The sequence below is a fragment of the Aptenodytes patagonicus genome, chromosome 1, assembly GCF_965638725.1.
Source record: "Aptenodytes patagonicus chromosome 1, bAptPat1.pri.cur, whole genome shotgun sequence".
In the NCBI taxonomy this organism is placed as follows: domain Eukaryota; kingdom Metazoa; phylum Chordata; class Aves; order Sphenisciformes; family Spheniscidae; genus Aptenodytes; species Aptenodytes patagonicus.
Window position 1 is genome coordinate 142,345,729 of NC_134949.1, and position 25,359 is coordinate 142,371,087.

Sequence of the window (25,359 nt, forward strand, 5' to 3'; positions counted from 1 at the left end):
TGAACCAGTAACACAGAAGTGTTTGCTTTCCTATGGTTTTATTGAAAGCTAAAAATAATACTTTGCACAGAAGTACTTCCACTTAAACAAGCAAGACTACTTGTAAGCATCAATTCCAGCACATGGGTAAGGGCTGGGAAGGAAGGTCAGATATTAACTGATTGGTTACACAGTTGAATACTGGGGGTCTGGCCTAATGCTTTAATATTTCTTTTTCATCAGTGCAATTCCACTAAAACACACATTTTCACATGATAAAAATCTAGGTAATGCCACAGTAAATCACACCGTGAAAGTTAACACTTCACAGGATGGAAAAGATTTTTCTTGTTTTTTTCAGTAGGAGCATAGTAAGTGCCTCTTTGTAACAACAGGTTACACACCGTTTTCACCATATACAGATAAAAGCCTGTCTTCCGTTTTATTTTCAGTCCTGGCTGGCTTTTAGTTCACCAACAGCTATTTTCTCATCTCATGCCCCTAACTCCTTTCCCTGACAGGCCATGTGGCTGGAGGGCTCCAGGGCAGTGCCTTAGCCCAGAGAAGCTGACCAGCCTCGGCTGCGTTACAGCTAGATGGGTGCAGAACTGTCCTTAATTCCTCCAGCAAATACGCACCAGGTTTCTCTGCTCAGCTGACGCATTTTAGCCTTGAACTGCAAAATGCCTGCTGTGCATTTGTAAAAGATATCTCCACTGATGCCAAGTATGCAGGTTTATTGTGTTTATACAATAGGGTGAAACAAAACACTTTCCCCTGTGCCTAAAACATGACTTTGGCAATTTATTGACCCATTTCACCATCTCGTCCGTACTCCAACGAGGAAACTCATTATGAAGGTTATGTTTCCAAACGATACTACTGCTCTGCTGCAAGGACCTAACCCCTCAGGCAGGGCAGACTTACTCTTCACTGCATTTCCTTAGGTCCGCGAGTTGACACATTCGTGTGCTCAGAAAATTCGGACTCAATGCAAGACCCATTTCCTCTCATTTAAACATTTACAGTAACTCAGAAACAGTGACGAATCCAAAATAGGGACACACAGTATGAACATAGTCTTCTACAGACCAACAGACAGCTGTGAAAGATACCCAGACTCGGGTGGTTCTCCCAGTCCAGAAAAGAAACATCTCCCTGATTTCCGATACATACTCCATTCAAAGTATTCAGATAGCCGACTTGAAGTAATTTTAAGTTTTCCAGAAAAAAAAACAAAAACAGGGCTATTACTGGAGTGAGAAGAATGCTAAGGTGGTATTTTCTGATAAATAAATGCTTCTAGTATACAGCCAGTGAGAATCCTGTTGACTCTGGAACAAAAACATGTATAAAAACTTTAGCTATTAGATTTCCTTCTATTCATTTTTTCTGGGTAACCTGCACTATATAAAAACATTAATTTGCTCAGTTCAGGACAGATGTCCCAGTTCAACAGAGGATATCCATTCAGACAGTAATTAACTCTTATTAACTTCCTACCTAAATTTAATAACGTATTTACATATTTTTCTGAAATAAACCATTGTCTGATCTTGCATTAATTTCTTAACAGTTGCAGGACGCACCATCTTACATTGCAAATCTGAACTGCAAACTGATAGATTGTCACAAGTCGTATTTTCCTCCCAATAGCTATAAAAAGCTAAAGCAGAATTTCATTTTTGCTTTCATTTGCTAGCTGCCTTTTTCCCCTTTTACACTTTATTTTTCATTCCTTTTTTCTTTTATAGACATTACCTCTCAAACCAACTTAATAATCTAACACTTACTTGCAAAAAGTGATTTAATTAAAGAGTGAATCCATGCTGAACATTCTGCAATGCACGCAAGTATGTGAACTGCAGTTTTGGAAACAGTTTGTTTACTGTAAACGAAACTTATGTTCTGTGAGAGAACTCCTGCTGAAGATAATGAAAATTCCAAGTACTCAGTACCTTGGGGAAAAAAATTGCAGCACTTGGAATATTTTTAATGGATTTACTAGTGAATATTCCTCCCTGATACAGTGTTACAATTTTTCCCCTTTTTTCTTTTATTTCTTTACATATTGACATTACTTAAAACCACATAGATTTATTCAAGTCATCTTCAAAAACAGCTTAGCAATTTTTTACAACTGATTTTGCACTTTTTAGTGGCAGCATCTACATAATATCAATACAAAATTTTAAATTATACAGTTCCAACAGAGATACTTTCTTATATCTATGTTTCTAAACCACTTATTAAAGAGGGATAGTGTTACAAACAAATCCATCTGCTGTGATACCACTGTTCTCCACATTCATTACAAATAACGTAAGTCAACATCTGTTCATCTGGATTTGTGTTTCGCACCCAACCTGGAAGAAAAAGAGTTCCTCTGGCGATCATAGTGACAGTGCAATCAAATTTTTCACAGCGCCTACACTTTATTTTGTTTGTCTGTGTGCCATTAATAACTTGTGGAAGCTGATGTTCCTGAACAGATGATTCTGTGTACAGAGCCCTGAGCTGTTTCAGTTCATCGCTGGCCATTTCCATCACTGTCATCTCAGCAAAAGCCTTTGGACTCAACGTCCCTGAAAAAAGGTTATGTTTTAAGTGGCAACTTTTAGGGTTCTTCAGGTTAGAGATTTTGCTTCTGATGCAATTTTTATACTTTTTGTCATTTTTAGCATGAAGAGCAAAAATATGTTCTTCGATTTCTTTAGATAGCTCTAGCAATTTAACAGTTTCTTCTTCGTCTTTGGCAGAACCAGTCAAAGCATTATAAAGAAGATCCGTACATTTACTCCTCAGAGCTCTCATCGGATCCTGCTGCAGACTTGCTTCGTTAACAAGAGGTTTAGAATCTTCATTATCAGTGTGTTGTTCCTCAAAAGAAGAAAGCTGATTCATGCTGCCTTCTGTGTCACTACATACCACATTTTTAACAGTTTGTGATGGGACCAAAATTTTAGAACTAGTAGCATCTAATGCCTCCTGCTGACGTGGTCCTTCGGACAGCGACTGCCCTTGAGGAACCACACTGAGATGTTCAGTTTCCTCTTTCACATACACAGAAACTGACTTTTTAACTTGCATTGACTGAGCACAGTTATTCTTGTAAAGTGTTTTCCACCTTGATAGTAACTGCTTTGCTTTCTTTTTCAACATTGCTGAAGGGCAGCTCTTGAGTACCCTGTATACAGCCTTGGCAACTTCCGTCCCCTGCAGATATCCTACAGTCATATCAACATCTTCAAGTTCTTTAAGATGATCCTCAATATCTTGGAAATTGTTCTCAGACAGTAGCTTTTCAATACAATGGCCTCTGTGTACAATATTTTTCTGGTCAGACATTTTTAAACCTGAAAGCGAAAAAATGTTTATCATATTTATTGCAGTTATGACATTAATTCATTTTCTATATATTCTCACAAGGTTTTCTTTTTATTTTACACTATTTTATTTGTATACATCACTGGTTTTGCCAGCTTTTTCTTGAAATGGTGTATAGTCGAGTTAGTGGAGCAAATGCAAAATGCAGAGGAGCCTGGGTCCTGGAAAAATGCAAGAAGGCATGCTAGTCTAACTCGTGCAAGGAAAATACTAGCAGAACGGAGAGCCCACAGGGACTTCTGCGGGGGTAGGGTTAACAATTTAAGAAGTCGGGTGTGACACTAATTTTTAAGGAAAAGCATAGTGTCTTGACAAAACCCACACTAACAAAGACACTGCTAGCATAATAAAAATGTTTGTCATACCTGTTTTTCCATGCGTGCACACAACTACAGAAGTTCACAGGGAGATTCTCAACAACTACAAGAAGGTAGGTAACTACACAACCACGCTGCTGTATGAGATTACAGGTAGAAGTTGCACTGTTTGCACATTAGTAGACTCTAGTACCGCTGGACTACCAAGAAGCAACGAGTTCTGAAATTCAGCATTTTTCACCAAAAGCGCCAGATGATCACCCGTTGATGTTTAAAATCTAGACACTGTTATCAAATGATACGCTTTCCAAAAAATAAAAAGGAGGCTTTATAGGCAACGTATCTCCCCCTCCTCACACATACAGAGAAACAATAAAAATAGTAGTAGGGTTTTAACAGTACTGGTGTCAACAAATTGAATTTAATAAGAATGCTGTTTTCGGAAAATCAGTTTGTTTTTCTATGACAGGAATTTAAAGTCTATTAAAAACCATGCCTAGGACCTTCTGCTATAACGGCTATTTGAATAACATAATGATCTCACGCTGTTGAACACATTCTGTAATAGCTTCCCGATAATCTCCAAAGGCAGATTTGTAAGTAAACACTGCACTAACTTCATCTGAAAGTTGCAATGACATGGAAGTTTACTGCAAGACTCCAAACCCAGGGAGATCACTGCTGTCATCCTTCCAGAATGCATATGCACAATAACCCTCCTCAGAAAAACTGACTTAAGTCTCAGCTTTTGGGAACCTGTATTTAAACCTCTTTTCCCATTTTTCAGTTTTCAAGCATCTGACTACAAATTAACTCAGTACAAGTTGCAATGATACAGAATAATAGAAAAATCAAAGTGGATCCAAAAACTCCACATTGTAAGGTGCTTTTTTGGTTGCTGGCTTTGGGGGGTTGTGTGTTCGGTTGGTTTTTGTTTTTTTAAAATCAGTCACTCCTGCAACTATACCTTAACTTACCAAGATTTTTTCACAAATCCTTATAATAAATGCTGAGATGTTTGGCTACCTGTTCTTTTATTTTTAATAAAATCTGCAAGTTTCCACTTGGTTTCTCATAACAAACCCTTTAGTTAAAATCAAATATGTACGTTTTGGCATTGGAAGACTAATTTGGAGTAGGAAGCAATGTGTAGCACAGCTATGTTTTTCACAAATTTGTTTGGTTTTGCCACTGTCGTGTATATGTTGTAGCCTGTATAATGGAGAATCATTAATACATGCAGAAATTAGATATATGCATTAAGGATGGCCCATAAAACATACAAAGTTAGAAAGTTTAGGAAAACTTGCACACTCACATTGTTTTAGTTAATATTAACTTCTACAGCAGACAGATGAGACACCTGTGAATTGTTTTTTTCATTCCAGCCTTTTTCCTCAAGCCTTTGTACTTCAAAAGAATAAAATTAACCAGCTAATGTGAGCATGCTATCTGACCAAAAACCACTGACCTAAATGACTTTTTCAAGCACCTGGTGGAGATGTCAGAGTTTTCAGGCCTTTTGAGGAACTTTTATATGTCACCATAACTTGATATTAGGGATTTCTTCAATTACTAAACAGTAAGTAGCTGAACACATTTTATTGGGAGCTGCAAAGCGAAGGTTTGGGGCTACTCTGCAGCAAGTTTAAGCAAGTGAGTCTGACGTAACTCAGTGGATCTTAAGCCCCAAATGCCATTCTGGTTCCTACATGACCCTCAACCTTTCACTTGCTATGCAAGAGATCACACGTTACATCTCTTCCAAAAGTTTCTCTTTATAGCTGCTAACAGAGAAGCAAGTCGGACTAGTAAACTTTTAACTGAGGTCCCCACCGCTGCCCTTTCCCTTGCTAGCTCTGGCATCATATTACAGTTTGATTATCAGGGCAGGGCAGCTCAAAAATAGTGACACCCACAAAACAGTTTGAAAACAGTGACATCTACAAACTCCTAATTGCTATTTTTGGAAATTCTTAAGAGTTAAAGACACATCCCTCTATATCCTAAAAAGTGCCTATTTCCTTACAGCCGTAGCATTAGTAAAGCAGGCTCCCATATATTCTGACGCGTTAAATGAAAAGAAAAAGGGGATTTCAGAATGCAGAGTCTCATGGCTTGAATAACATCTCCTTCTGATTCCTTTTTATCAAGCCCTTTGACAAAAAAATGCTCAGTGCATTGCTATGTGCAAATTTACACACACAGAGAGTTAATACTACTAACGTTATTCTGTTTGCTGAAAAGGTGAATTAAATGTAGAATGCAGAATTGAATGGTGTGTTGTGAATCTTAAGTGTTCCTCTTTTCTTAGGAGTTAGTCTTCTAAATTTGTGCACAAAACCAGTGTGTTGTCTGAAGTTGCATACATCCTGATTCTACTCTAGAAAAAATCATCTGCCTGATAGAGACTGATACAAGGCTAGCAACACATGTCCATGTTTGAAGGAACTCATAAGCAGATTTCTTGCACCATCACTGTTTCCATGATGAAATCTCCTGAGAACGGCGGGGAGAGGAGGGACAAGTGATACAGCTGGGTAATTTGCATGCTCTGTTGCTTTCTGTGACCACCAGCCCAGCTAACTTGTTTTCTGCATGACAGAAATAAGTTCAAACTTTAGGTAGGGCCTCAGAGCTCCACAAAAGAAAAGGACAGAGAGAGAGCGCGCGCACATAAACCTCCATCTGTTTCTATAATCCTGAACCACAGACCAACCAGACCTCCACAGTGAATGATCTCTGCATTCACTTAACCTGTATTTAAACAGCCCATTCTTGTCTGACATTTTGAAGTCCTGTGAAACCTCAATAATGGCTATTACAGAAACTGATTTACTACTCAAGAAGTTTCAGAATCAGAGAAATAGGATGCATTTTTCAAATACTTAGGTTGAACTCCATGTGTCGGCATACTGAAAAGCACATATAATTGCATCCTCGCTCAGCTGTTCCGCTGCAGGAACATGCAGAGGCTGTGTGAGTGGAAAGAGGTGTTTTCTTATGTAGGGCAGCCATCACTACAGCAGGACAGTTCCCTGCATCCCTAACACTAAGTAACTGACATTAGAAAATTATGATCTGCTGGCATTTACTGTTTTTCATGCAATCCAGGGCAGAGTTGGTGACACAGTTATATGCTCAACCAGTATGATTGCCCTATGCCTTAGAATCAGATCTGCTCCTTCCAACATACTCCACTTCAAACTAATTTTCTTCAGTTCTTGTACCTATCTATTTATGTACTGCATTATGCTACACATACCATAAAATACACCTATCCAAATGCAAGATGGCTTCATGAATTCTCAATATTTAGTGTACAGGACTATGGACATGCAAAGAAATTACTACACACAAAGTGCTCTGCTGATAATTTGTCCGTGCATATACTTTTACCCTGTGACAAAGGTGAGGTATTTTGATCTTTCTTTGAGGACTATACTTCATAGAAGGTTTCCTCTCTAATATTGCAGGGTGAGGATCCGTACCTAAGAAATGGTGTATAAAGTCCATGGATATCATCTGCTTTCTGGCAGTGGTCCTTGCTCGTGGTTATCCACCTGACCCTAGACAGCCCACCAGGGTGGCAAGGTGAAGACATGCCCATTTCTGTGGCCAATCTCACACAAGAAAATTATACGGCTGAAAAAGACTCCTTCGGCTCCACAGCTATGAGTGGGCATTGGCAGCTGAGGTGACTAACACAAAGCCTCTGAGGGGAGCTGGAGCCCACACGTTGGCATCTGCAGTGAGAACGAAGCCATTCTGCCACATACACACAGTGAATTACCTTACACTTACTGGACACCTACAGCTACTGAGAAGGAGCTGACAAATGCTAACTCATCACCCCACACTAAGATGCTTTTTTTCTAATAGGCAGATCTAAGACAACCTCTTTTGGTTTTTATTAACCCTCTACCAGATATATAAAAGGCTGGTTTAGATTGGATTAAATGCAGTATATATGTTCTACCTTAGGGCTTTTTCCACATGTGCGCTAAGGCAATAAATGAAATTATTAGAAATTTGAAGATCTTCTTAGTCATGCACTGACTTTTTCAAGTTTCTGCAACATTAAATTCAAGTGCATAAATGTCATGGCAGCAGTTAAATAAGCAAACTGAAAACAGAATATAGACATCAAAATATGAACAATGATTTAAAAATAATTTTGGAAATTCAACCACCTAACAGACTACTCACATTTAATTCAAAACAATCACTTCTAAGGGAATGCCTTCCTCAACATGTACAACATATAGCAAAGAGTGACTGAGTGACTCCCTTCAAACTTATTAAGCAAAGGTAGGTAAAAGTAACAGAAAAAATAAGTCATCAAAAATATATGACAAGAACAGAACCAAATCCATAATCAATTACTTCGATGAAGTGGGATACTCACTGGTAACTGGCAGAAGCACAAGAAACAGCCAGCAGAGAAACCACTAAATAAAGGTAATAAACATGTCTTTATCGGTGACAATAGAGAGGTTTCTGGGGGGGAAAGCATTCTTGGAATGGCACTGGCTTTGTTGTGTGTACCTAGTTTGCAAAGGATTTTAAGATCCTTCAAGATTAAAAGTAATACATACATCTGAAATACTACGCTAACTACTCAATCATAAATTTAATCTCAGCTTCCAAATTAAAAGGCAGCGTGGTGGAAAAAAAAAAATGTTTTGTGCATTTGTTGCCCTGTAAGTCAAGCAAGGACTGGATTTATCACAAAGGTTGACAGAGACCATTATTTTACAGGATCAGAAATTAAACAGAGATTCCTGAACTTATAAAGATCATATAAGGTTATGAAATGGTTAATTTTACTACTGCTGGCTTCCTTCAAAGGATGAGGTAGAGCTCTTCTTTAATACTGGGAATCCTGCATGGCATTTCATATTAAGTCCGGATGTCAAGGACCTCTTCTGCTTCTCTAATAAAGGCACAACATGATTTCCTCAGGCAACTGTAGAAAACATGTTTTTCATGTTCTTACAGGGAGAAACAAGAAATTACTGATGCAGTGGTAACACTGGAGTGTATTTTCTAGCCAAAGTTCACTGGGAACCTAAGTATAGCAAGTCTGAGTTCTTTTGTGCTTAAACTCCTGTTCCTTTAACTCCGATGTTTCTGCTGTAAATCAGGGTTTTGCTGTTTGTGGAATGATGGCAAAACCTCCAGGTACAGGCATGCTTTATTTTGTTACTTTGTAGAAAGAATAGCTGCCAGATCTCTGACTGCCCACTGACAAGGGATTTTTGAGTTTTCTGTCAGATAAGCAAAATCATTGATTGAAATAAGAATTATTTAAAAAAAATTTGAGAAAGAAGAGTTTAAAACAATTCTAGGTAGTCTACAAATATTTATCATTCTCTCTAGTTCTCAGATGACAAAAGTGAGGCTTACAGGGTGAAATAACCTGCCCAAGCTGGTTCAATAGGTCAGCGGCAGAACGAAGACCACGATCATAATCCTTTAACCCACAGCTCTACTTCTCTGATAACCCCACAGTCCTAAGCAGATGTTCATAATGTTCAATACGGGGGGGGGGGGGGGGGGGGAACAGAACAAAGAGGAAGTTGGGGGAAGCCTCAAAACTTCCTGAAGAGAAAGCGTTTCACAGAAACCAAGCTGCAATTCCAAATGGGAAATTATTTTACCACTTGAGGGAGCTGTAGCATAGCAAACCCATGGAGTCTTGTGACGTGCATAATTAAAAACTCCAACCTCTTAAGAAAAAAGATAAAACAATTTCCCTATGACCTTTAGAAGACTTCACATTTTTAGGGTACCTATTTGCCTAAATTTGGCAAAAAAACCCTGCAAGTCCAAAGGTGCTGAGATACAGCCAGGAGGGAAAGGGTGCATCCCTTATCCAGTCTTTGCCCCGTACATTGCTCTTTCACTCAACATTTTTTAAATTTGGAATTTGTCCACTTTTCTACCTGATTTAATGCTATTTGGCAAATGCTGCTGAACAAATATTTGTAAAATTTGTCCAGAGAAGGGCAACAAGGCTGGTGAGGGGTCTGGAGAACAAGTCTTATGAGGAGCAGCTGAGGGAACTGGGACTGTTTAACCTGGAGAAAAGGAGGCTGAGGGGGGACCTCATCGCTCTCTACAACTACCTGAAAGGAGGTTGTAGCGAGGTGGGTGTCGGTCTCTTCTCCCAAGTAACTAGCGATAGGACGAGAGGAAATGGCCTCAAGTTGCGCCAGGGGAGGTTTAGATTGGATGTGAGGAAAAATTTCTTTACTGAAAGAGTGGTGAAACATTGGAACAGGCTGCCCAGGGAAGTGGTGGAGTCCCCATCCCTGGGGTATTTAAAAGACGTGTAGATGAGGCGCTTAGGGACATGGTTTAGTGGGCATGGTGGTGTTGGGTTGACGGTTGGACTCAATGATCTTAGAGGTCTTTTCCAACCTTAATGATTCTATGAAAATTAACTGAATCGTACTCAATCAGCACTGTTCTGCTGTCTTTCTAATTCCAAGAGGTAAGAAATCCAAGAAAAAGGATTTTTTTTCTTAACTTATGAAATGAATCATGTATTTTTGTTATTGTAGAGATGCAAGAACAAAAGTACAAATGATAGTATCACAGTTTTGTGCAGTACAAAATAAACATCTTCATGCCTCCTACAACTACACAAGGCATTTCCATCCTGCTTAACTTTAGCAAGGCATGAGAACATCCATTTGAATTCGAAGTGTCTATTGAAGCTTTCAAGGTAGAGACTGGCTCGTATTTACAATGAGACTCTGTAATGCTGTGCTGATGACGTACTTTCTTGCCAAATCATTAGAAGCTCTCACACTGACTGCATGGTCACTTGCGTATACAAGAATAAAAGATGGTGATCAATAAAAATCTTGTCAGATTGCTCCTAAGGAAAAATCAGGCTACCTCAGGTTTAAAATATGGTAATCCTGTAATAATACCAAGTTGCATCGGAACTTATTTAAGCAGTAAAATGACTAAGCAGGAGAAAACAAACCAACCAACCAACCAACCAACCCACCCAGCCTGAGACACTTGCTGCTCAAAGCCAGCCCCTGGGAAAAAACATTGCCCCCTCCAAAACCATTTGGGGTAAATGCCTTGTCTCTGCTGTACGCCTTATCTGGTTCAAAGCCGTAGCCTATGCTGCCTTAGCACAGCTAACTTCTACTGTTAAACCAAGACAAACTCAGAATGCATCCAAGTGTGGATGAATGTCTTGGAAGGGCAGAGAAGGCTGAACACCAGTCCTCTTCTCCCTCATCCCAACCTCAGATGCAGATGAGTTTTTTTCTCCAAGGAATTCTATGTAATCAGAAGAAAATCCAGACCACAGTGAAGATAAAGATCAGAAGAAGCCAAGTGCTGCTAACGATGTAATAAATTTTCTGCCAAAAACGTGGTTAATGTTATAGCAGAGATGGTGCATAGCACAGTCCTAGAAAGACCAGATTTCTTGCTTTGGGCAACCTAAATTCCATATAAACAATGAAAATGATCAAATGCTATTTTAAACTCAGAGCCTAAGAGGAAATCAGAGAATTCTCACAGCCAGCCTCCAGACCCAAAAACATTCCTTCATCCTATCTACAGTGGGAGAGCAGTTATCAAAGATGTCACCAAGAAATAATTTTCCAGGGCTGTTTTTTCATCTTGGCAAAAATCAGAGCTCTTCCTGCCTCTCTCAGCAGGAATGCTTCCCACCCCCAAAAATTTCTGAAGCATACAGAAAATCATCTTCGAAGAACAGCCACATGAATAAATCTAAGTTAATACATTAATAACTGAGACAATACAACAGTACTATTGCCAGATGTCCATGACCACTTACACCTCACTGACCAAGAGAGTTACCTCTCGGTCAAAGATCCAGAAGCACCAGAGTATGCAAGCTCAGGATTAGTGCAAAACCATTCCCCTAAAATCTCTACTTCACTTGCAGAACGCTGTCACTGTAGTGCCAGAGGCAAAAAGCATCTTTTATTCTTCTGCACATAACAGAATAGAGCCACAGTGAGCAAGAAAAGGAAAATTAAGTAAGAATACTACGTAAAAACATTGTTTCAAGAAATTTTCCAGGACAACATCTGGTAAAAGAGTAGTTGCATTATGGAAAGTAGTCTGATAAAGCAATAGCTTCGTTCTGCACCTTTTACATCAGCGACTGCTTGAACTACAGTGCTCTTAACTAATCTGGAGCTATACTGTCTCCACCCTGTGTTTCTCTCACCAGAACCATTCTCCCACAGCTTTCTTCCCAAGAGAGGGAACTTGCAGGGGAGAGAGGGCTGAGTACATCGCATTCATGTGAGGATACACAGCGTAGCCTGTTTTACAAGGCAAATTTTTAATCCTGATTTGGAGTTGTTTCTCCTAGAAACCCCATTTTTAATTATAATAGAATTCTTATTTCCTTTAAAAAAAGATCTAAAAAAATCAATAGACTGCATAGTGAAGTTATCAAGCCTCAGGAATCAACCCCAAAGTAGAGTTGTCAGCACATTTTTCTAATAAGATCAAACAAACATGCATGGATTTAATGACATAGGAAAAGCTGTTGCCCTTACCAGACTGCTTAGCCACTGGCTTCGTTTGACCTCAGTATATAAGCTGGAGCTCAGGAAAAGACTCAAAATATTAAAGCTACACCAGACGAATAACACCTCTGACTTGTCTCACAGAAAAAAGTAGCTGAGAAAATTCTTTACGAATTGAACAGCTACAGCTGTTTTGAGCTCTAGGAGCTCCAGCTGATGTGACAGTATACACACACATGCCAGCAGATATGTTACCTTGCTAGTGGTTTCTTTTAATGATTTAGTTTAGAATTAAACTGATTCTCACTGGAAGGTATTTTAGCTTTTCCTGTACCTTCTCTGCCTTACCCATATGAATTTTTCTACTGAACTGACTGGTTATCTGAGTTAGACAAACACCTTAAACCCTGAAAATGTTACAAGTAATGCATTATTCCACTGATTTGAAATCTTTATTTCTATTGATATGGTTGACCTTTTTAATAAAATACTTCTAAGGAGTTAAAAAAAAGACAAAATTTAGTTTTAACATGTTACAGATTGCAAGTATTAAGTGGAGGTATTCGCTAATCTCTTCCACAATAGGACAGCTATACAGATTCACAATACATTCTAATACATTATGATTCAACGGGGCAATAATAAAATGTATGTATAGTTTAGAGAGATTTGTCATTAACAGTTTCATCTGAAATTATGTATAAATAATGTGTGCTTCTATTTGCTTTAAAATTTGCACCATTTCACATAAAGAAACACTTACATGGTTTCTCTAATATACAACCAGATGATTTTTCAGTATTAACTAACTTCATTCAAAATCATGCTTTCAAGTTTGGGCACAAGGTCACACAAATTTTCCATGGGGCTCTCTGGTGTTTCAAATTTTTATGACAAAGCCTTATCAAAGCTGGCAGAGGAATACCTTTTCTCTCAGCCACTTTCCACTACGTGCCAGTATGAGGTACTAGCTGGAGCTTCCACAGCAGGTCAAAAGTCAGGCTTTTGACACACGGGGTATATTTTCAAAAGATGAACTACCATTTTGGCCACAAGTGACAAATACACATAGGAGAAGTGTGTTGAATTAAATTTAAGCAGATGACTCAGACATGAATTAATGCTACCTAGCTATGGTAGGGACACAGTGTGTGACATGTATTTTGCACTAATTAAGCTGACCTGCTAGAGTAAAGTTTATCAAGGGGTTCAGGCTTTTCGGGGGGCTGCACACAATTTTTCACAAATCATACTATAATTTTTGTGATTGTAAATTAACAGAGTCTCTTGCAAACTAAAGAGTACAGCTTATGATCTGCACAAAAAACCCAAGCTTGCTAGAAGTACGTTAATACCATTCCTATAACATCACCTACATTAGTACCTAATCAAAACTTCACTGTGTGAAATTATTTTATTTGCACTTTGTGAAACAATTGCTTCATTTCCTAAGATTCATGTTTTTCCAACAGTAACAGATTTTAAACCAAAAAGCATTTATTATTATTATTATTGTTAAATTTGAAAGACAATATGAAGAATATTTCACTATTTTCCCACAGCAAGAGGATGCTATAAACATTCCTCCTCGCTCAAGAAACATACCAGGCGATACCAATATGATTTAAGCAGCTTAATGTCATCATTTATTAACTAACTACTTTAATATGGTTTAGTCTCCTAAACTGTTCATCTGGATGGATGCAAATGATCATATTAATAATTCCAATCACTTAGAACAGCAAACCAGCCAAAATAATTTCAGCAAGGCTGTGACATCTTTCAAGGGGAAGCTGACTTCTTCAACATAAACTGTATTGCCTTACATAGGTAACACTAGCAGTTCCAGTTCATGAAGCATACTCTCTCTCTCTCTCCGCCATTGGGATTGTTATCAGACATCTGGACTGTTCCCCCCACTCAATGTCTGTGCACAAGAAGCATTCATAACACTGTCCTCCAAACACTGGGAAATCATAATTCAAAATCCCCCATACACTGAGATTGGCTTATACACTATAATGCTTTTAGAAGTAAAAAGCTGGGAGCTGTTCTGCATTTCTTTTAAGACTATAAGCCTCTAGTGTTCCCATCTTTCCTCCACAGACAAAATGATTAGGAGTTGACTTTTTTGAAAAAGAAAGGTTACACTACCACATACAACATGGCTCCAAGGACCAGTACTTGAAGAAATCAATGTTTTGAGCATTCTACTGTAACTGTAAATGACTGACAGTACTTTCTCTGTTCACCTATAATGATGATAATGATGTTACCTCTCATGTTCCTGCTTGGTATTAGAGCTTTCCTCCACTATTTTCTAACTTCCTTTTGAACTTCTTGTTCATTTACCTAGGTAGAATTAATTGGGTGGGTCTTTTTAAATCTACTGAAGTGAAGAACTTGTTGTGAGCTGCAGGTTTAAAATTGGCTTTTAAGTGACAGATCTCATCTAACATTCCTGCATATCCACTTATCTTTCAGTCTCCATACTGTTTATATCCTCTTGCAGATATACTGATTTGAAACCTGGACAGCCTCAATCTAAACAAAGCTTTCCTAAGATGGATCTCATAACCTCCTTTCAGTAAGCTTCTGCATTGGCACAGAAGTCCGACAAAACAGACTGGCTTGCAGACAGGAGCCTAAATCAACAAGTAAAAATGTACTTAAGACATACCTATTCAAAGTACATTTGTGGACGTAGTACTTTAGAAACAAAGCAATTCTTTCTCTTGAATACATTTCCCTGACAAAATAGCTTTAGAGATTATTCTTATTCATATAGAGCTAGCAAAGACTTCAATTCTAGCACACTACAAGCAAAAGTAAATGTTCAGTCTGCAATGACTTTTTATGGCAAATTCTGCTGACGAATTAATGTAAAAATGGAACATGTAAGTAATAAAACCATGTTTTAAGAACTTTTGTGAGTTTTTGATCATTTGTCAGATGAACACAGACTTTTTATTGCTGTAACATTCACTTCTAGTTAAGCCTCGGCTTAATACTATTTCTATTTGTTATTCCATTGTCAGGGACATACTTACATTAGATATTGCTTTACCATTCTTGTACAGGTTTTCCACTGAAAAATGATATAACTTTTTCCCTTTAAAAATAAACCCTTTGTATGCAGAACAGCACATATGTTCCTGACCCCTCTACAGAGAAAGTGTATGATATAATCAAAGGGTATTTGTAAGATTTTATGAGTGTCTGCTAAAATTCCTTCTGCTAAAACATGAATACTTAAATATGAAAGTACACAACGTCTAAACATTTGAAAGTCTTGGTCAAGACACCTGCCGTACTAGTTGAAATAAGATGTGAAATATATAAAAATCCATTTCATTTCAAGTCTATTTAATTATTAAAAACAATATTACATTGAAAAGTGTGAAGTCTCCAATTCCCTTCTGTATTTATGCCAGCCTTTGACTTATCTCAAGACATCCATGCTGCATGGAGACCAATATAATAAATACCTAAAAAATTCCCATAATACTACCATCACAGATATCCATCCTGCAATTTTCAAGGTCAGCCTCTTCTGTGAGTGGGAATTACAGCCGCTTATGACACAAATCAGTAGGGCAATTACAACAGCTGGGAGAAGCAGCCCAGCCGTATGTATTTTGTCTGAAAGCAGCTGACGTTTGCCTGACATGGAAGCCAGCCGCAGATGACAGCTTGTCTGGAAGAGGTTTGGAGTTGGCCTCACGACGCCAGCAGCTGACCGACACCACTGTAACCTGCATCTCGGACACCGGCCCAAGAAACTAGGTGGAGATCGGCCTGCAAATAGGCCTGCAGTCACGCCCGTAAAATGGGTGGGCCAGTTCACACAGTTACTGTGCTCCAAAATACCACTCAGTAATGCCGTGGGTACGCTAACTCCGTGTTTTTTCTCTAAATCCTTCATTAAAACTTTCTCATGTCTGTTCCTCCTACAAATCCTCGGAACCGTCTAGCTTAAGGTTGATCCACTGCTGTACTGCTTAGGGGCGCGATGTCGCCCCTCCTCAGACTCCTGGCACACCCAAGGCAGAAGGGGAAGCAAGCACGGACCTACCTACCAACGCCCCCCACTCCTCAGAGAGCCGTTACCGCTGCACCCGTTCCCCTTTGGCCCCCGACGCCGGAGCTGGGGCTAGGACCGCGCTAACAGGCAAACCGGACCCGGGCAGAAGCGGGGCGGTTTGTGTCTCCTGGCGGTCGAGGGCGCGCGGGGGTCCCGCCCGCCGCGCGGCGCCATTTGATGGCGCTGCGGGGAACCCCCGCACCGCTCGCTCCCGCCGCCCCTCCGGACCTCGGCGCCAGGACACGGGGAAGCGTCTCCTCGACATCACCGAGGAGGGGGGAGCTGCGCGCCTCACTCCCGCTGCCCGTGGCGAAACACACAGCGCTACTACCGCCACCCCCTCCCCCCCTGTACGGCGGCAGCGGGGCCGGCGGCGTTACCTCCGCAGAGGACATCAACATGGCGCCTCCCTCCCGCTTCCTGCTTCGCGCCGGGCCGCGCCGCCGCCATCCCTGCGAGCGGGCGGGCCAGACTGCGGGGGCCAGCGGCTCCCTGTGAGGCCCGGCGCCGGCGGAGCTCCCTGCTGCGGGCGCCAGGCCTCAGGGAAACACTCGCCTTAGAGCGTGGGCAGCCCCGCTTGCTCCCGCAGTGGGCGGGAGCTGCCCGCGGGCTGAGAAGCCACGTCCCGTTGTCAGATGGCCATGGGGGGGGGGGGCGGGGGGCATAGTCAGTGTGAGCTCCTGTGCTGTGCCGCAGGGCCGCTGCAGGGCTGAAAGCACCCCAGAGAAAGCAACAGCCGTGGAAATAACTTGCTTTCGTAAGCAGCCTCAGAAGCAACTTTCCACTGAGGCTGCTGCCCTGTTTTGGGCACTCCTCCGTTCTGGCATCTGACACGGCCGTGGGGTGAAAGGGGTACCGGGATCCTGCCCCGGGGCCCCTGTGCTGGGCATGGCCATCCCCTGGTGCCCGGCTGCGTGGTGGTGGGAGCCCTGCCATGCTGATGGAGTGGGAGCTGGACACAGGCCTTGCGAGTGGGGCTTTGGGAGCGCTCTGCTTGGGAAAGCTGGAAAAGCTCTTTGGCTCCCCTCAGCCCTGAGGTGAATGAAAAAGTAGATGATATTCATGTCATTTTAAACTTTAACCTCAGTCATGACATGGTCCTTCTTAAGCAAACACAGCTCGGGAAAGATGGTGTGACACAGCAAGTGGGGTGAATGAGTATCATACCTAAGGCTAACGGAGAACAGAAAAAACATTGTAAAATTTCTCATTTTCAATGTTGTACTGCATTACTTTTGGTATAACCAGCTAATCTTTTGGATGGCAAGCGGAGCTATTGGTATACACAGGGTTAAAGAAAATAAATATTATAAAACTTACTTCATGGGGTAACAGCTTTTGGATATAATGAAGTCTGCTGGACATACCAGATTATGCAGTAAACACCTAAAAGTTGATGTATTTTAGTCAAAGCAAAGGTATTTGTCATTGCCTTTATTGCATTGCTTTTCTCTTTCATATGTTTTACATAGGCATTCAAAATGATTTTGCAAAAGATTAATACTTCTAGAACTTCGGCTCTACAGCAAATGTACAGGGTATGTACATTGTATGCTGGGGTTTATTCTCAATTACAGTAAAAAGTCTGTGTGATTTTTTAATACACGTTTTTGGTTTTATTCACTAATGAGGCCTCTCACTATGTTGCCCTCTGCTGACAGTAAACCGAACTTACCTACCTGAACTTGCCAAATATGTTTCAGCATGAACATCATGTACGGTAGACACACCTCTTTTTCCCTATTTTCACATAATGAACATCACCAGTACTAATCGCAAAGGAAAAAAAAAGCCTTGCATTGTTGTATAGGATGTAAAAAAATCACATAAACAATTTATTAAATTGTCATAATGAACCAGCGATCGGTGTTCGTTATTGAGTGGTGTCAAACCTTTCCTTGCTAGTGCTGCAGTGGTTGCATTGTACACTGATAACTGAAGAACTCTAAATGATTGCTAATTCTGTTTCATACTTAACTTGCAATGTATTTGTGCCAAACTCACAAATTCATCAGTGACTGAATGCGTGGTGCAATGGTTAGCCCTGGCTAGCTGGAGGCCACAGTTGAGATCAGGCTTCCTTTTTGCCTTGTCTTTGTGGCTCACAGAGCAACAAAGTGTGGGACAAAAGCTATCCCAAAGAGTCCATAGTTTTATGAAACGAGATGAAGAATTTGAAACAGATGACATGACTGCCCAGAACTGGCACAGTAAAACAGTAGCAGAACTGGAACGCAGTCCAAGCCTTCAAGGTCCAAATGTGGCATGTCATCCAATGGCCTATCTTACATATTTTTAAGTATTTTTGCAGCATACGTATGTCATGAGCTCAGCAGCAGCTATCATTGCAATATTTAAGAGTTCGCAGTTTAGTTTCAGTTTGGGGCTCCCAGAGTGTGGCTCTTGAATGCTAGTTTTCTTTAACCCTTCTCTGTCTGTATGATTGTGAGCATGGTACATATAGGCTTCCTTATATCCTCAGCTGAAAGCGCCTTGCCTACTGCGGAGGCACAGAGCTCCCTGGGCAGGAAGACACAAGCAGGAGCATGACTAGCTCCTTGTGATTAGCCCTCCTTTGAGCAGGGATCAAAACTGAGGGTGCCTCTCCTGGAGGCAAGTTCCTCACTCAAAGGACTGCTCGGGCATCTCCATTAAATCATCTGTGGTCTGATGATTAAGGGATCATTATTCCAGTTTCCCATTTATAAAACAGAGACAATAATGCTTTCTCAATTACCCCTAAAGTAAAACAAAAATATGATAGAAATGATATACCCATTATATTCATACATATGCGTATATGTGTGTAATGATATATGTGTGCATCTTTGTGTTTGCATGGTTTTCCAGGATAAAATCAGTGCTACAGTAACAGCGACAACTTCCTTGAGACTTCAGTATTGGCTGTGATAAGTATCTGCTTCTCTAAAAACATAGGCTTCTATTCAACGAAGTGAGATACTCTGCCAGCTGATAAAGTGTTAAATATCCACAGAACTAGTTGGAAAAATGTTGGTCAAAAAATGTTCATTGTAAGGTTCTTGCACAGAATAGTATCAGTTTCAAATAAGCTTCCCTAAAAAGGTTTTTTTTTCTAAAACAATGGTTCTATTTAAAGAAAAACAAAATCAAAACAAAATTGTTGGGTATTATTTCTTTGATAATTTTTTTTTGTATTTTTATTTTATTTTGAAAATCATGTAATATCATGATGTCATAACAGCCTGCTGTTTTATCATGTAATTTACTGCTTTGTCATATAGTCCCACAGTGGTACAACACATCATTTTGGACATACTATAAAAATTTACCTTTTCTGAGTTTAAATGACCTGTGGGTTTGCATTTTCTGCATGCGATCTCCATAAAAGACAACGTTAGCATAAGAACGCATGTGAACAGTTCTGGCTTGCCATCAAGCAGGAAACATCCTGCAAAACTGCCACAATTATTACTTTGTTTATTTATTAACTTATAGCCATATCTATGAAAGAGATCACAGTAACTGAAAATAGAACAGTGATATGCAGTTTCTTTTAATGAAATAAAAAGCTTTATTTTTACCGGTTTTGAAGATGATGTGTGTTGATAATACATTAGCAATGAAATATTGCAGAGATGTACTCCCATTCACAAAATATTTGTAACGTAGTTCTTTGAAACAAAATATGTGTGAGTTCCCTTAAAGTCTTCTTTCTTCAATTTGTTTTTCAAAGGAGAAGCTTTAGTCTCTCCTTCTTATTGTCCATTCTTGGAACTGTAACAACTGCCTCTTCAGAATAGCTCAGGCAAAATGTGTTGTGGCGGGAAGGACGGACGGACAGGCATTTCCTCGGAAATCCCTGTGTACAGGCACTGGAGCTGTGGTTTGAACTGTGTGAAACCTTGTGCACAGGTAATGGCAGCAGCTGTTCCTTACGGAGAGGAATCAAGGAAATTGTATCCTCCCTGAAAACCTGAAAGGGAACTGGGAACTGGTCACTTGCTAGAAATGCTCCTAGACGAGGAGGCAAAGTCAATGTCAGCTCTCCATAACACCAGCATAAATCAGTGTCAGTAGTGAAATCAGATGAGTAAAAGATTTACATAAACATGGCTGAGAACAGAATGTATCTCCGTATCTTCAGCGAAAAGCTTGAATGCCCAAGTTGTGATAAATGATTAAAAAATGTACTTGCCTCCTGACTGAAAATCAAAGAAAGGCAGAATTACAAATGTCATTATTAAAAGTACTGGTAATCCTATAGAAAACCATCATCTTTTTTGATTTATACCTCATACAGCCTTTTTTTATAGGTTTGTAAAGCACTGAATTGGCCACAGGATAGTTTTGTATTAAGTCTCCGTGATAATATGACTGTAAAGACAAAATGAAAGGTGACGACAGTTCAGAAACTCTTTATTAGCATGGCTGAATAAAATGGATTTGTTCAGAATTATGGACATTTTCTGGCACTGACTTTAAAACATGATTTTTAATTATTGTGTTTCCTGCCTAGGAAGAATTAGATCACATTATGCTTGAAAATCTAGAAAGCCAAGAATGATTAATCACAGCACTGACCGACTAAGGAGAAGGACCCCAGATGGTCTAGTGTTCGGGAAAGGATGTTCCCAGAGTAGCAGAGCAGCAGCAAGCAGCAGAGAGACAGGTACTGCAAACAGCAAACTGGTGAAGTTGGAGGTGTGGGAGGCTACTAGGAAAATACCCTGCAGTGATTTCGAAGACTTCTTTCCAACTGCTTGAATTCCTGTGGGAGCCCTGAGTGGCCAATACGTTCATGCCTCTCAATCTGTCACTGGCAGGAGATTTCACATCTTTGCAATTGTATCTGTCTCCCAAATCCAACAGACACTAGCCAGATGAGGCATCTGTCTCCTGACAGGGGAATCCAAAAGAAGACTTTCAACTTAGCATGCAATTGGAGTGGAAGTATACAATTATATCTATTCTAGCATAAAGCCCTCAAAATCATTTCCACCTTGTGTAGGAAGGCAGCTGGGATAGCAGGAAAAGCAGAAGTACACAATACTTTCAAAGCGGTTTGTTTATTTAATAATGGAATTGATTGATTGAGATACCAAATCTTGCAGTAAGAGGAAACATGAATATGGTCAGGGAGCAGTAAGAATCAGACGCAAGAAAATATCCCTCACCATATATCTGCGTTCGAGGTTGGCTTTCGTGTTTTTCCCATGCTCCTATAAGTGACCCTTACCCCGAATTCCCTTTCCTGTTCTTGGGTTGCCTAATGTCGACTTCCTCCAGTGTTTAGTTATGTAGTGGCCAGTTTGTTTCAGTGGCAGGATACCATAACAAGATTTGTGCTCTCTTAAGAGAGGTGCTCAGATCTAGCAAATTGTGAAAGAAAGAAAAAAGGCCCCACAGAAAGAGAGGCCCTCACTATGGCGTTCATTTCGTGGTCCAGTGCTGTAGTTCTTTCTGGAGAGCTTTCTTCAGTTTAAGGTTTCTTCAGGTTGAAGGTTATTTTGTCAATAAGTCTTGAATTTATATTGTTTTTAGAGTTCCCAGAAAAAAAAACAAAATCTGTCTATGATCTAGACATATGATTCAGTTCGTGAAAAGGCTCCCTAGCATTCTGCTAGCAAGTAAGGAAAAAAATGACATAATGCGAGCACTGTTAAGTGAATCATTACAATGAAATGAAATGAAATGAAATTAAATGGGGACCAAAGTGTTTTAAACAATCACCTCTTCCTCCATCCTTAATGATATGTGGAATACACAAATTCTACACAAATCTCATGTCCATAGACTATAAAAGTCCAAGAATTGGGCCATACTTTGGGATCCTGACAGATTTCATTTTGTGAGTACCTCCCCTCACAGCTTTTGAAGCATGTTCATTCACACGAAGAAAGAAGTCTTGGGTGGCTATTCATTTCAAGGATCACTTTCATGTTTTTAGGCTCTGATCCAGTTTTGAGAGGGAGATGGATCAGGCCCTGGATTTCCTTAGGCTGGCTTTGAACCACTGCTGCTTATGTGTGATCAGATAAAACCTTCAGAACCAGGCGGTGGATGAGTTTGGCAGTAACACTGCTCACCTCTGCCAGTATGGCCGCTCATGCTGTTTATTTCCATGTGCCCCAGCCACTGTGGGTTAAACCCACTCCAGCTTGTTCTTGGGCACCGGGTGGGGTGCGAAGCCAACACCTCTCTCCTATCCTGTGTCTTGGCACACTAGATGCAGATGGCTGTAGTTGTAGTAGTCACCTCTGCTGTGCATTTCTGCTAGCAATGAAAATCAAGGATACCTTAGATGAGCTGCCTCCTGTCTGAGTCAGTAGGAGACAGTCCTGAGGTCCTGTGCATTTTCTGTAATGCTGGAAGGTACTGAGCTTAGAGCATGAGGATGATGCACATGAAGTTAACTGGGTAGCGTTAGTGAGAGATATTTCCCATGTGTTTCCTGGCTCTTCCATGGCAGGAGAACCCATACATCCTGGGGGTATCATACCGCCAGGAAGACCCGAAATTGAATTACCAGGAGGATCTGTGAAGAAATCCTGCCAGAGTCTGTGGAGTGTTATGAAGCCAAGTAACTTGCCCAGTTAAGTACTGCACAGAGTACTTAACTTGAAATTGAGATAAACAATCATCTCTCTCTGCCTCTCCTTTTCTGCTGTACATCCACAGCGAACCAGTCTGATATTGGTTAGTCAAATATGAATTTGTTGTGCGAGCCCTGGGGTCGTTGACATATACACGGTGTTCTTGAAATAGTAACTAGATGTTAAAGAAGAGACCTCCCAAACTGTGGTGATGGCCAATAAGTCCATTGACTCTCCTCCTGAAGGGACCAGCAAATAAATCAACTACAAAGTGATCCTGTGTTCCACCACTGCGGGACATGGTGGACAGCAATGTCGGTAAGGGAAATATGGGAAAAATATATGGGAACTGGGTATGGACATGAGGCATTTACATGCTTCATGTGCTTTTTGTCTTTTTCAGTGCAAGTGAGCATTTCAAAGGAAAATGCAGTTATTCTCAGATCATTTTCCTTAGCAGTAGAAGCTAATTCAGAGCCCCTGACTATGTAGACATAACGAAGATTATTCCTAGTCCTTTACTTTGCAGTCACCCACAATTTTCCCATCCCATTTTCTTGCACAGTCACGTAGTATCACAAGATCCTTTGCAGTCAGCTTTTGGTTTGACTGCCTTGAACAATGAAGGCAAACTTTGTCACCTTGTTATTCACACTTTCACTGACCATTTTCAATAGAGCACATAATTGGGCCATTCCACAAGTGCCCCCTTGCCTCTAGAAAAAGTGACTATTTGTTTTAACATTCTGGCAGTTTCAAAGAAGATGAAGAAAATTAGGACTGCCATATGTTTACATCCTGGGCAGGAAGGTGATGTTAATGAGTAATTCACTGTAAGTGAACGTGTGGCTTCCTTGAGTACAGGATCTGCTCTAGCACTTTTTAAATCTGCTGGGGACGTTACTTAGTTTAGAATAAAATTAGTGCTTGAGGGAAGAATAATTTTTCAGAGTGTTTTTGAAATACATTGTTTCTGATTACTTTATGGCATGTATTTCTCAATGTTTTTTATCATTATTTTCTATCATTTTATCGTGTTTGTGACTCTGTTTTTTTGTGGTATTATATAATTGTAAATTGAGTCATGTTTTCAGGTGAGAAGGCAACTCCTGGTGCAGTACACAAAAATATCATGTATTAAGCTATTAACAATAGCAAGAAAACTATAATACTGCAGTGAATCAAAACACAGAGGTTTAATGTTAAACTGCTATCGGCCTGAAATCAAGGGCCATATTCTGATTGCCTGCTTTATCCTCCTAAGTCAGGTTTACTGACTACACCCCAGAGGTGTCCAGTTCAGCAAACAGATTTTGGGCATCAAAGTTAAGCACTGATGTTCCCTGTGCAGCCAGCAGAAAGCAATGGAGCAGGGCTGTCAGCTCTGGAAGAAGATTTAAAGTGCCTGAATGAGCTGCTAACTTTGCTATTGTCTGTGTACAGAACGAACAGCAGGAAATTAAACATGCCACCTCCTCCTCTATGCTACAAAAAATGGGGCTGCTGCATGGAAGCTGCCTCCTGCGAGTGGTTCCTGGAGCATTTTGACTCCCAAGCTCTGCCTGGGAATCGTTTGAGGGAGTGCTTGGAGTTGAGCCCTGACAAAGCATGTCTGTGGAGCAATTTAGTGCTCCTGCACACCATCCAACTTGTTGAAGAAGCACCATCTTTGCATGGAATTAAAAAGAAGTATATGAAGAAAAAAGAATGAAATGCTGTTTTAAGGCAAGTCTAGGGAAATGCTATTTCCTTTAACTCAGACCTTATTGTTACCGTAAGTTGGCAGATGAAAAACTCTCTAAGACTCAATTTGGAGTTTTAGAAGCAGGCATTCTTTATTGCGGCGCTGGGCGCACAGGGGATCGCTCCACCTAGTGTGCGCGCCGGGCTGCTCAACTATGGGAGTTATGTACAATCAGAATATACATATTCATTAGATTTCTGAGAAATGATTAGCATATTCATGTTATTTCTTGGAACTCATTAACATATGCAAAAGTCTTTAACGCATGCGCTCTTATGTTCATTGGTGGTCTTCCAGGGTCCTCTGGTGGTCGTCGATAGTCTTCCTCACTGTGTCCGCTAATTGAACTCAGTCTTTTCACCTAGTTGCAGCAGCTGATTTCAGCATAACTTCCTTATCCATTCCACCCCTGTACACACAGCTTCAAGGATTCCTTTTATCTATGGAATGTCCAGTCTGCAGAACATTTAGCTACTTTGCTTCGACAAAGAAAACCGTATGTCTCCTTAGTATTTCGGTATCATTATTTCTATTGGCATCAAATACACTAATTGTTTACCATAAATTGTATTATTCTAGATAATATTTAGCTTTAAAATATTTTTCTTTAATTTTAAAATGAATTAATAAAACACTTTAAATGTGGGATTAAAGTTAGCTTTAATCTGAAGACCTAAAAGGATCGCTATTAAAATGATTTCTGAAGTCTGTCTAAGGAGAATATTCTTCTCAG

At 40.2% G+C, this 25,359-nt stretch overlaps 2 protein-coding genes across 3 annotated transcripts in view; both read right to left on the reverse strand.

Annotated features, from left to right (window-relative positions):
* RAB9A (RAB9A, member RAS oncogene family) overlaps positions 1-16,709 on the reverse strand; it is a 34,714-nt gene extending 18,005 nt beyond the window's left edge. The window contains exon 1 of the mRNA XM_076357458.1: positions 16,688-16,709. The gene's annotated coding sequence lies outside the window, so the exon portion shown is untranslated. The remainder of the gene's footprint in view (positions 1-16,687) is intronic.
* Positions 700-16,901, reverse strand: TCEANC (transcription elongation factor A N-terminal and central domain containing). 2 transcript variants are annotated; one of them, XM_076357341.1, is made up of 2 exons: positions 16,688-16,901; positions 700-3,335 (listed from the first exon to the last, which is right to left on the reverse strand). In XM_076357341.1, the coding sequence occupies exons 1-2, from the start codon at positions 16,755-16,757 to the stop codon at positions 2,245-2,247; spliced, it is 1,161 nt and encodes a 386-aa protein (XP_076213456.1). In that variant the 5' UTR covers positions 16,758-16,901; the 3' UTR covers positions 700-2,244. The 2 variants fall into 2 exon arrangements, with proteins under 2 accessions (XP_076213456.1, XP_076213464.1); XM_076357349.1 differs by lacking the exon at positions 16,688-16,901 and adding an exon at positions 16,299-16,361.
* Positions 16,902-25,359: the final 8,458 nt, after the last annotated feature.

Bases quoted from the DNA above. Each gene is read 5' to 3' on its own strand.
- TCEANC (XM_076357341.1), bottom strand. From the start codon at position 16,757: ATGGCGGCGGCGCGGCCCGGCGCGAAGCAGGAAGCGGGAGGGAGGCGC. The intron at 3,336-16,687 runs GTAACGCCGCCG...TTTCGCTTTCAG, and splicing joins TGTTGATGTCCTCTGCGGAG to GTTTAAAAATGTCTGACCAG.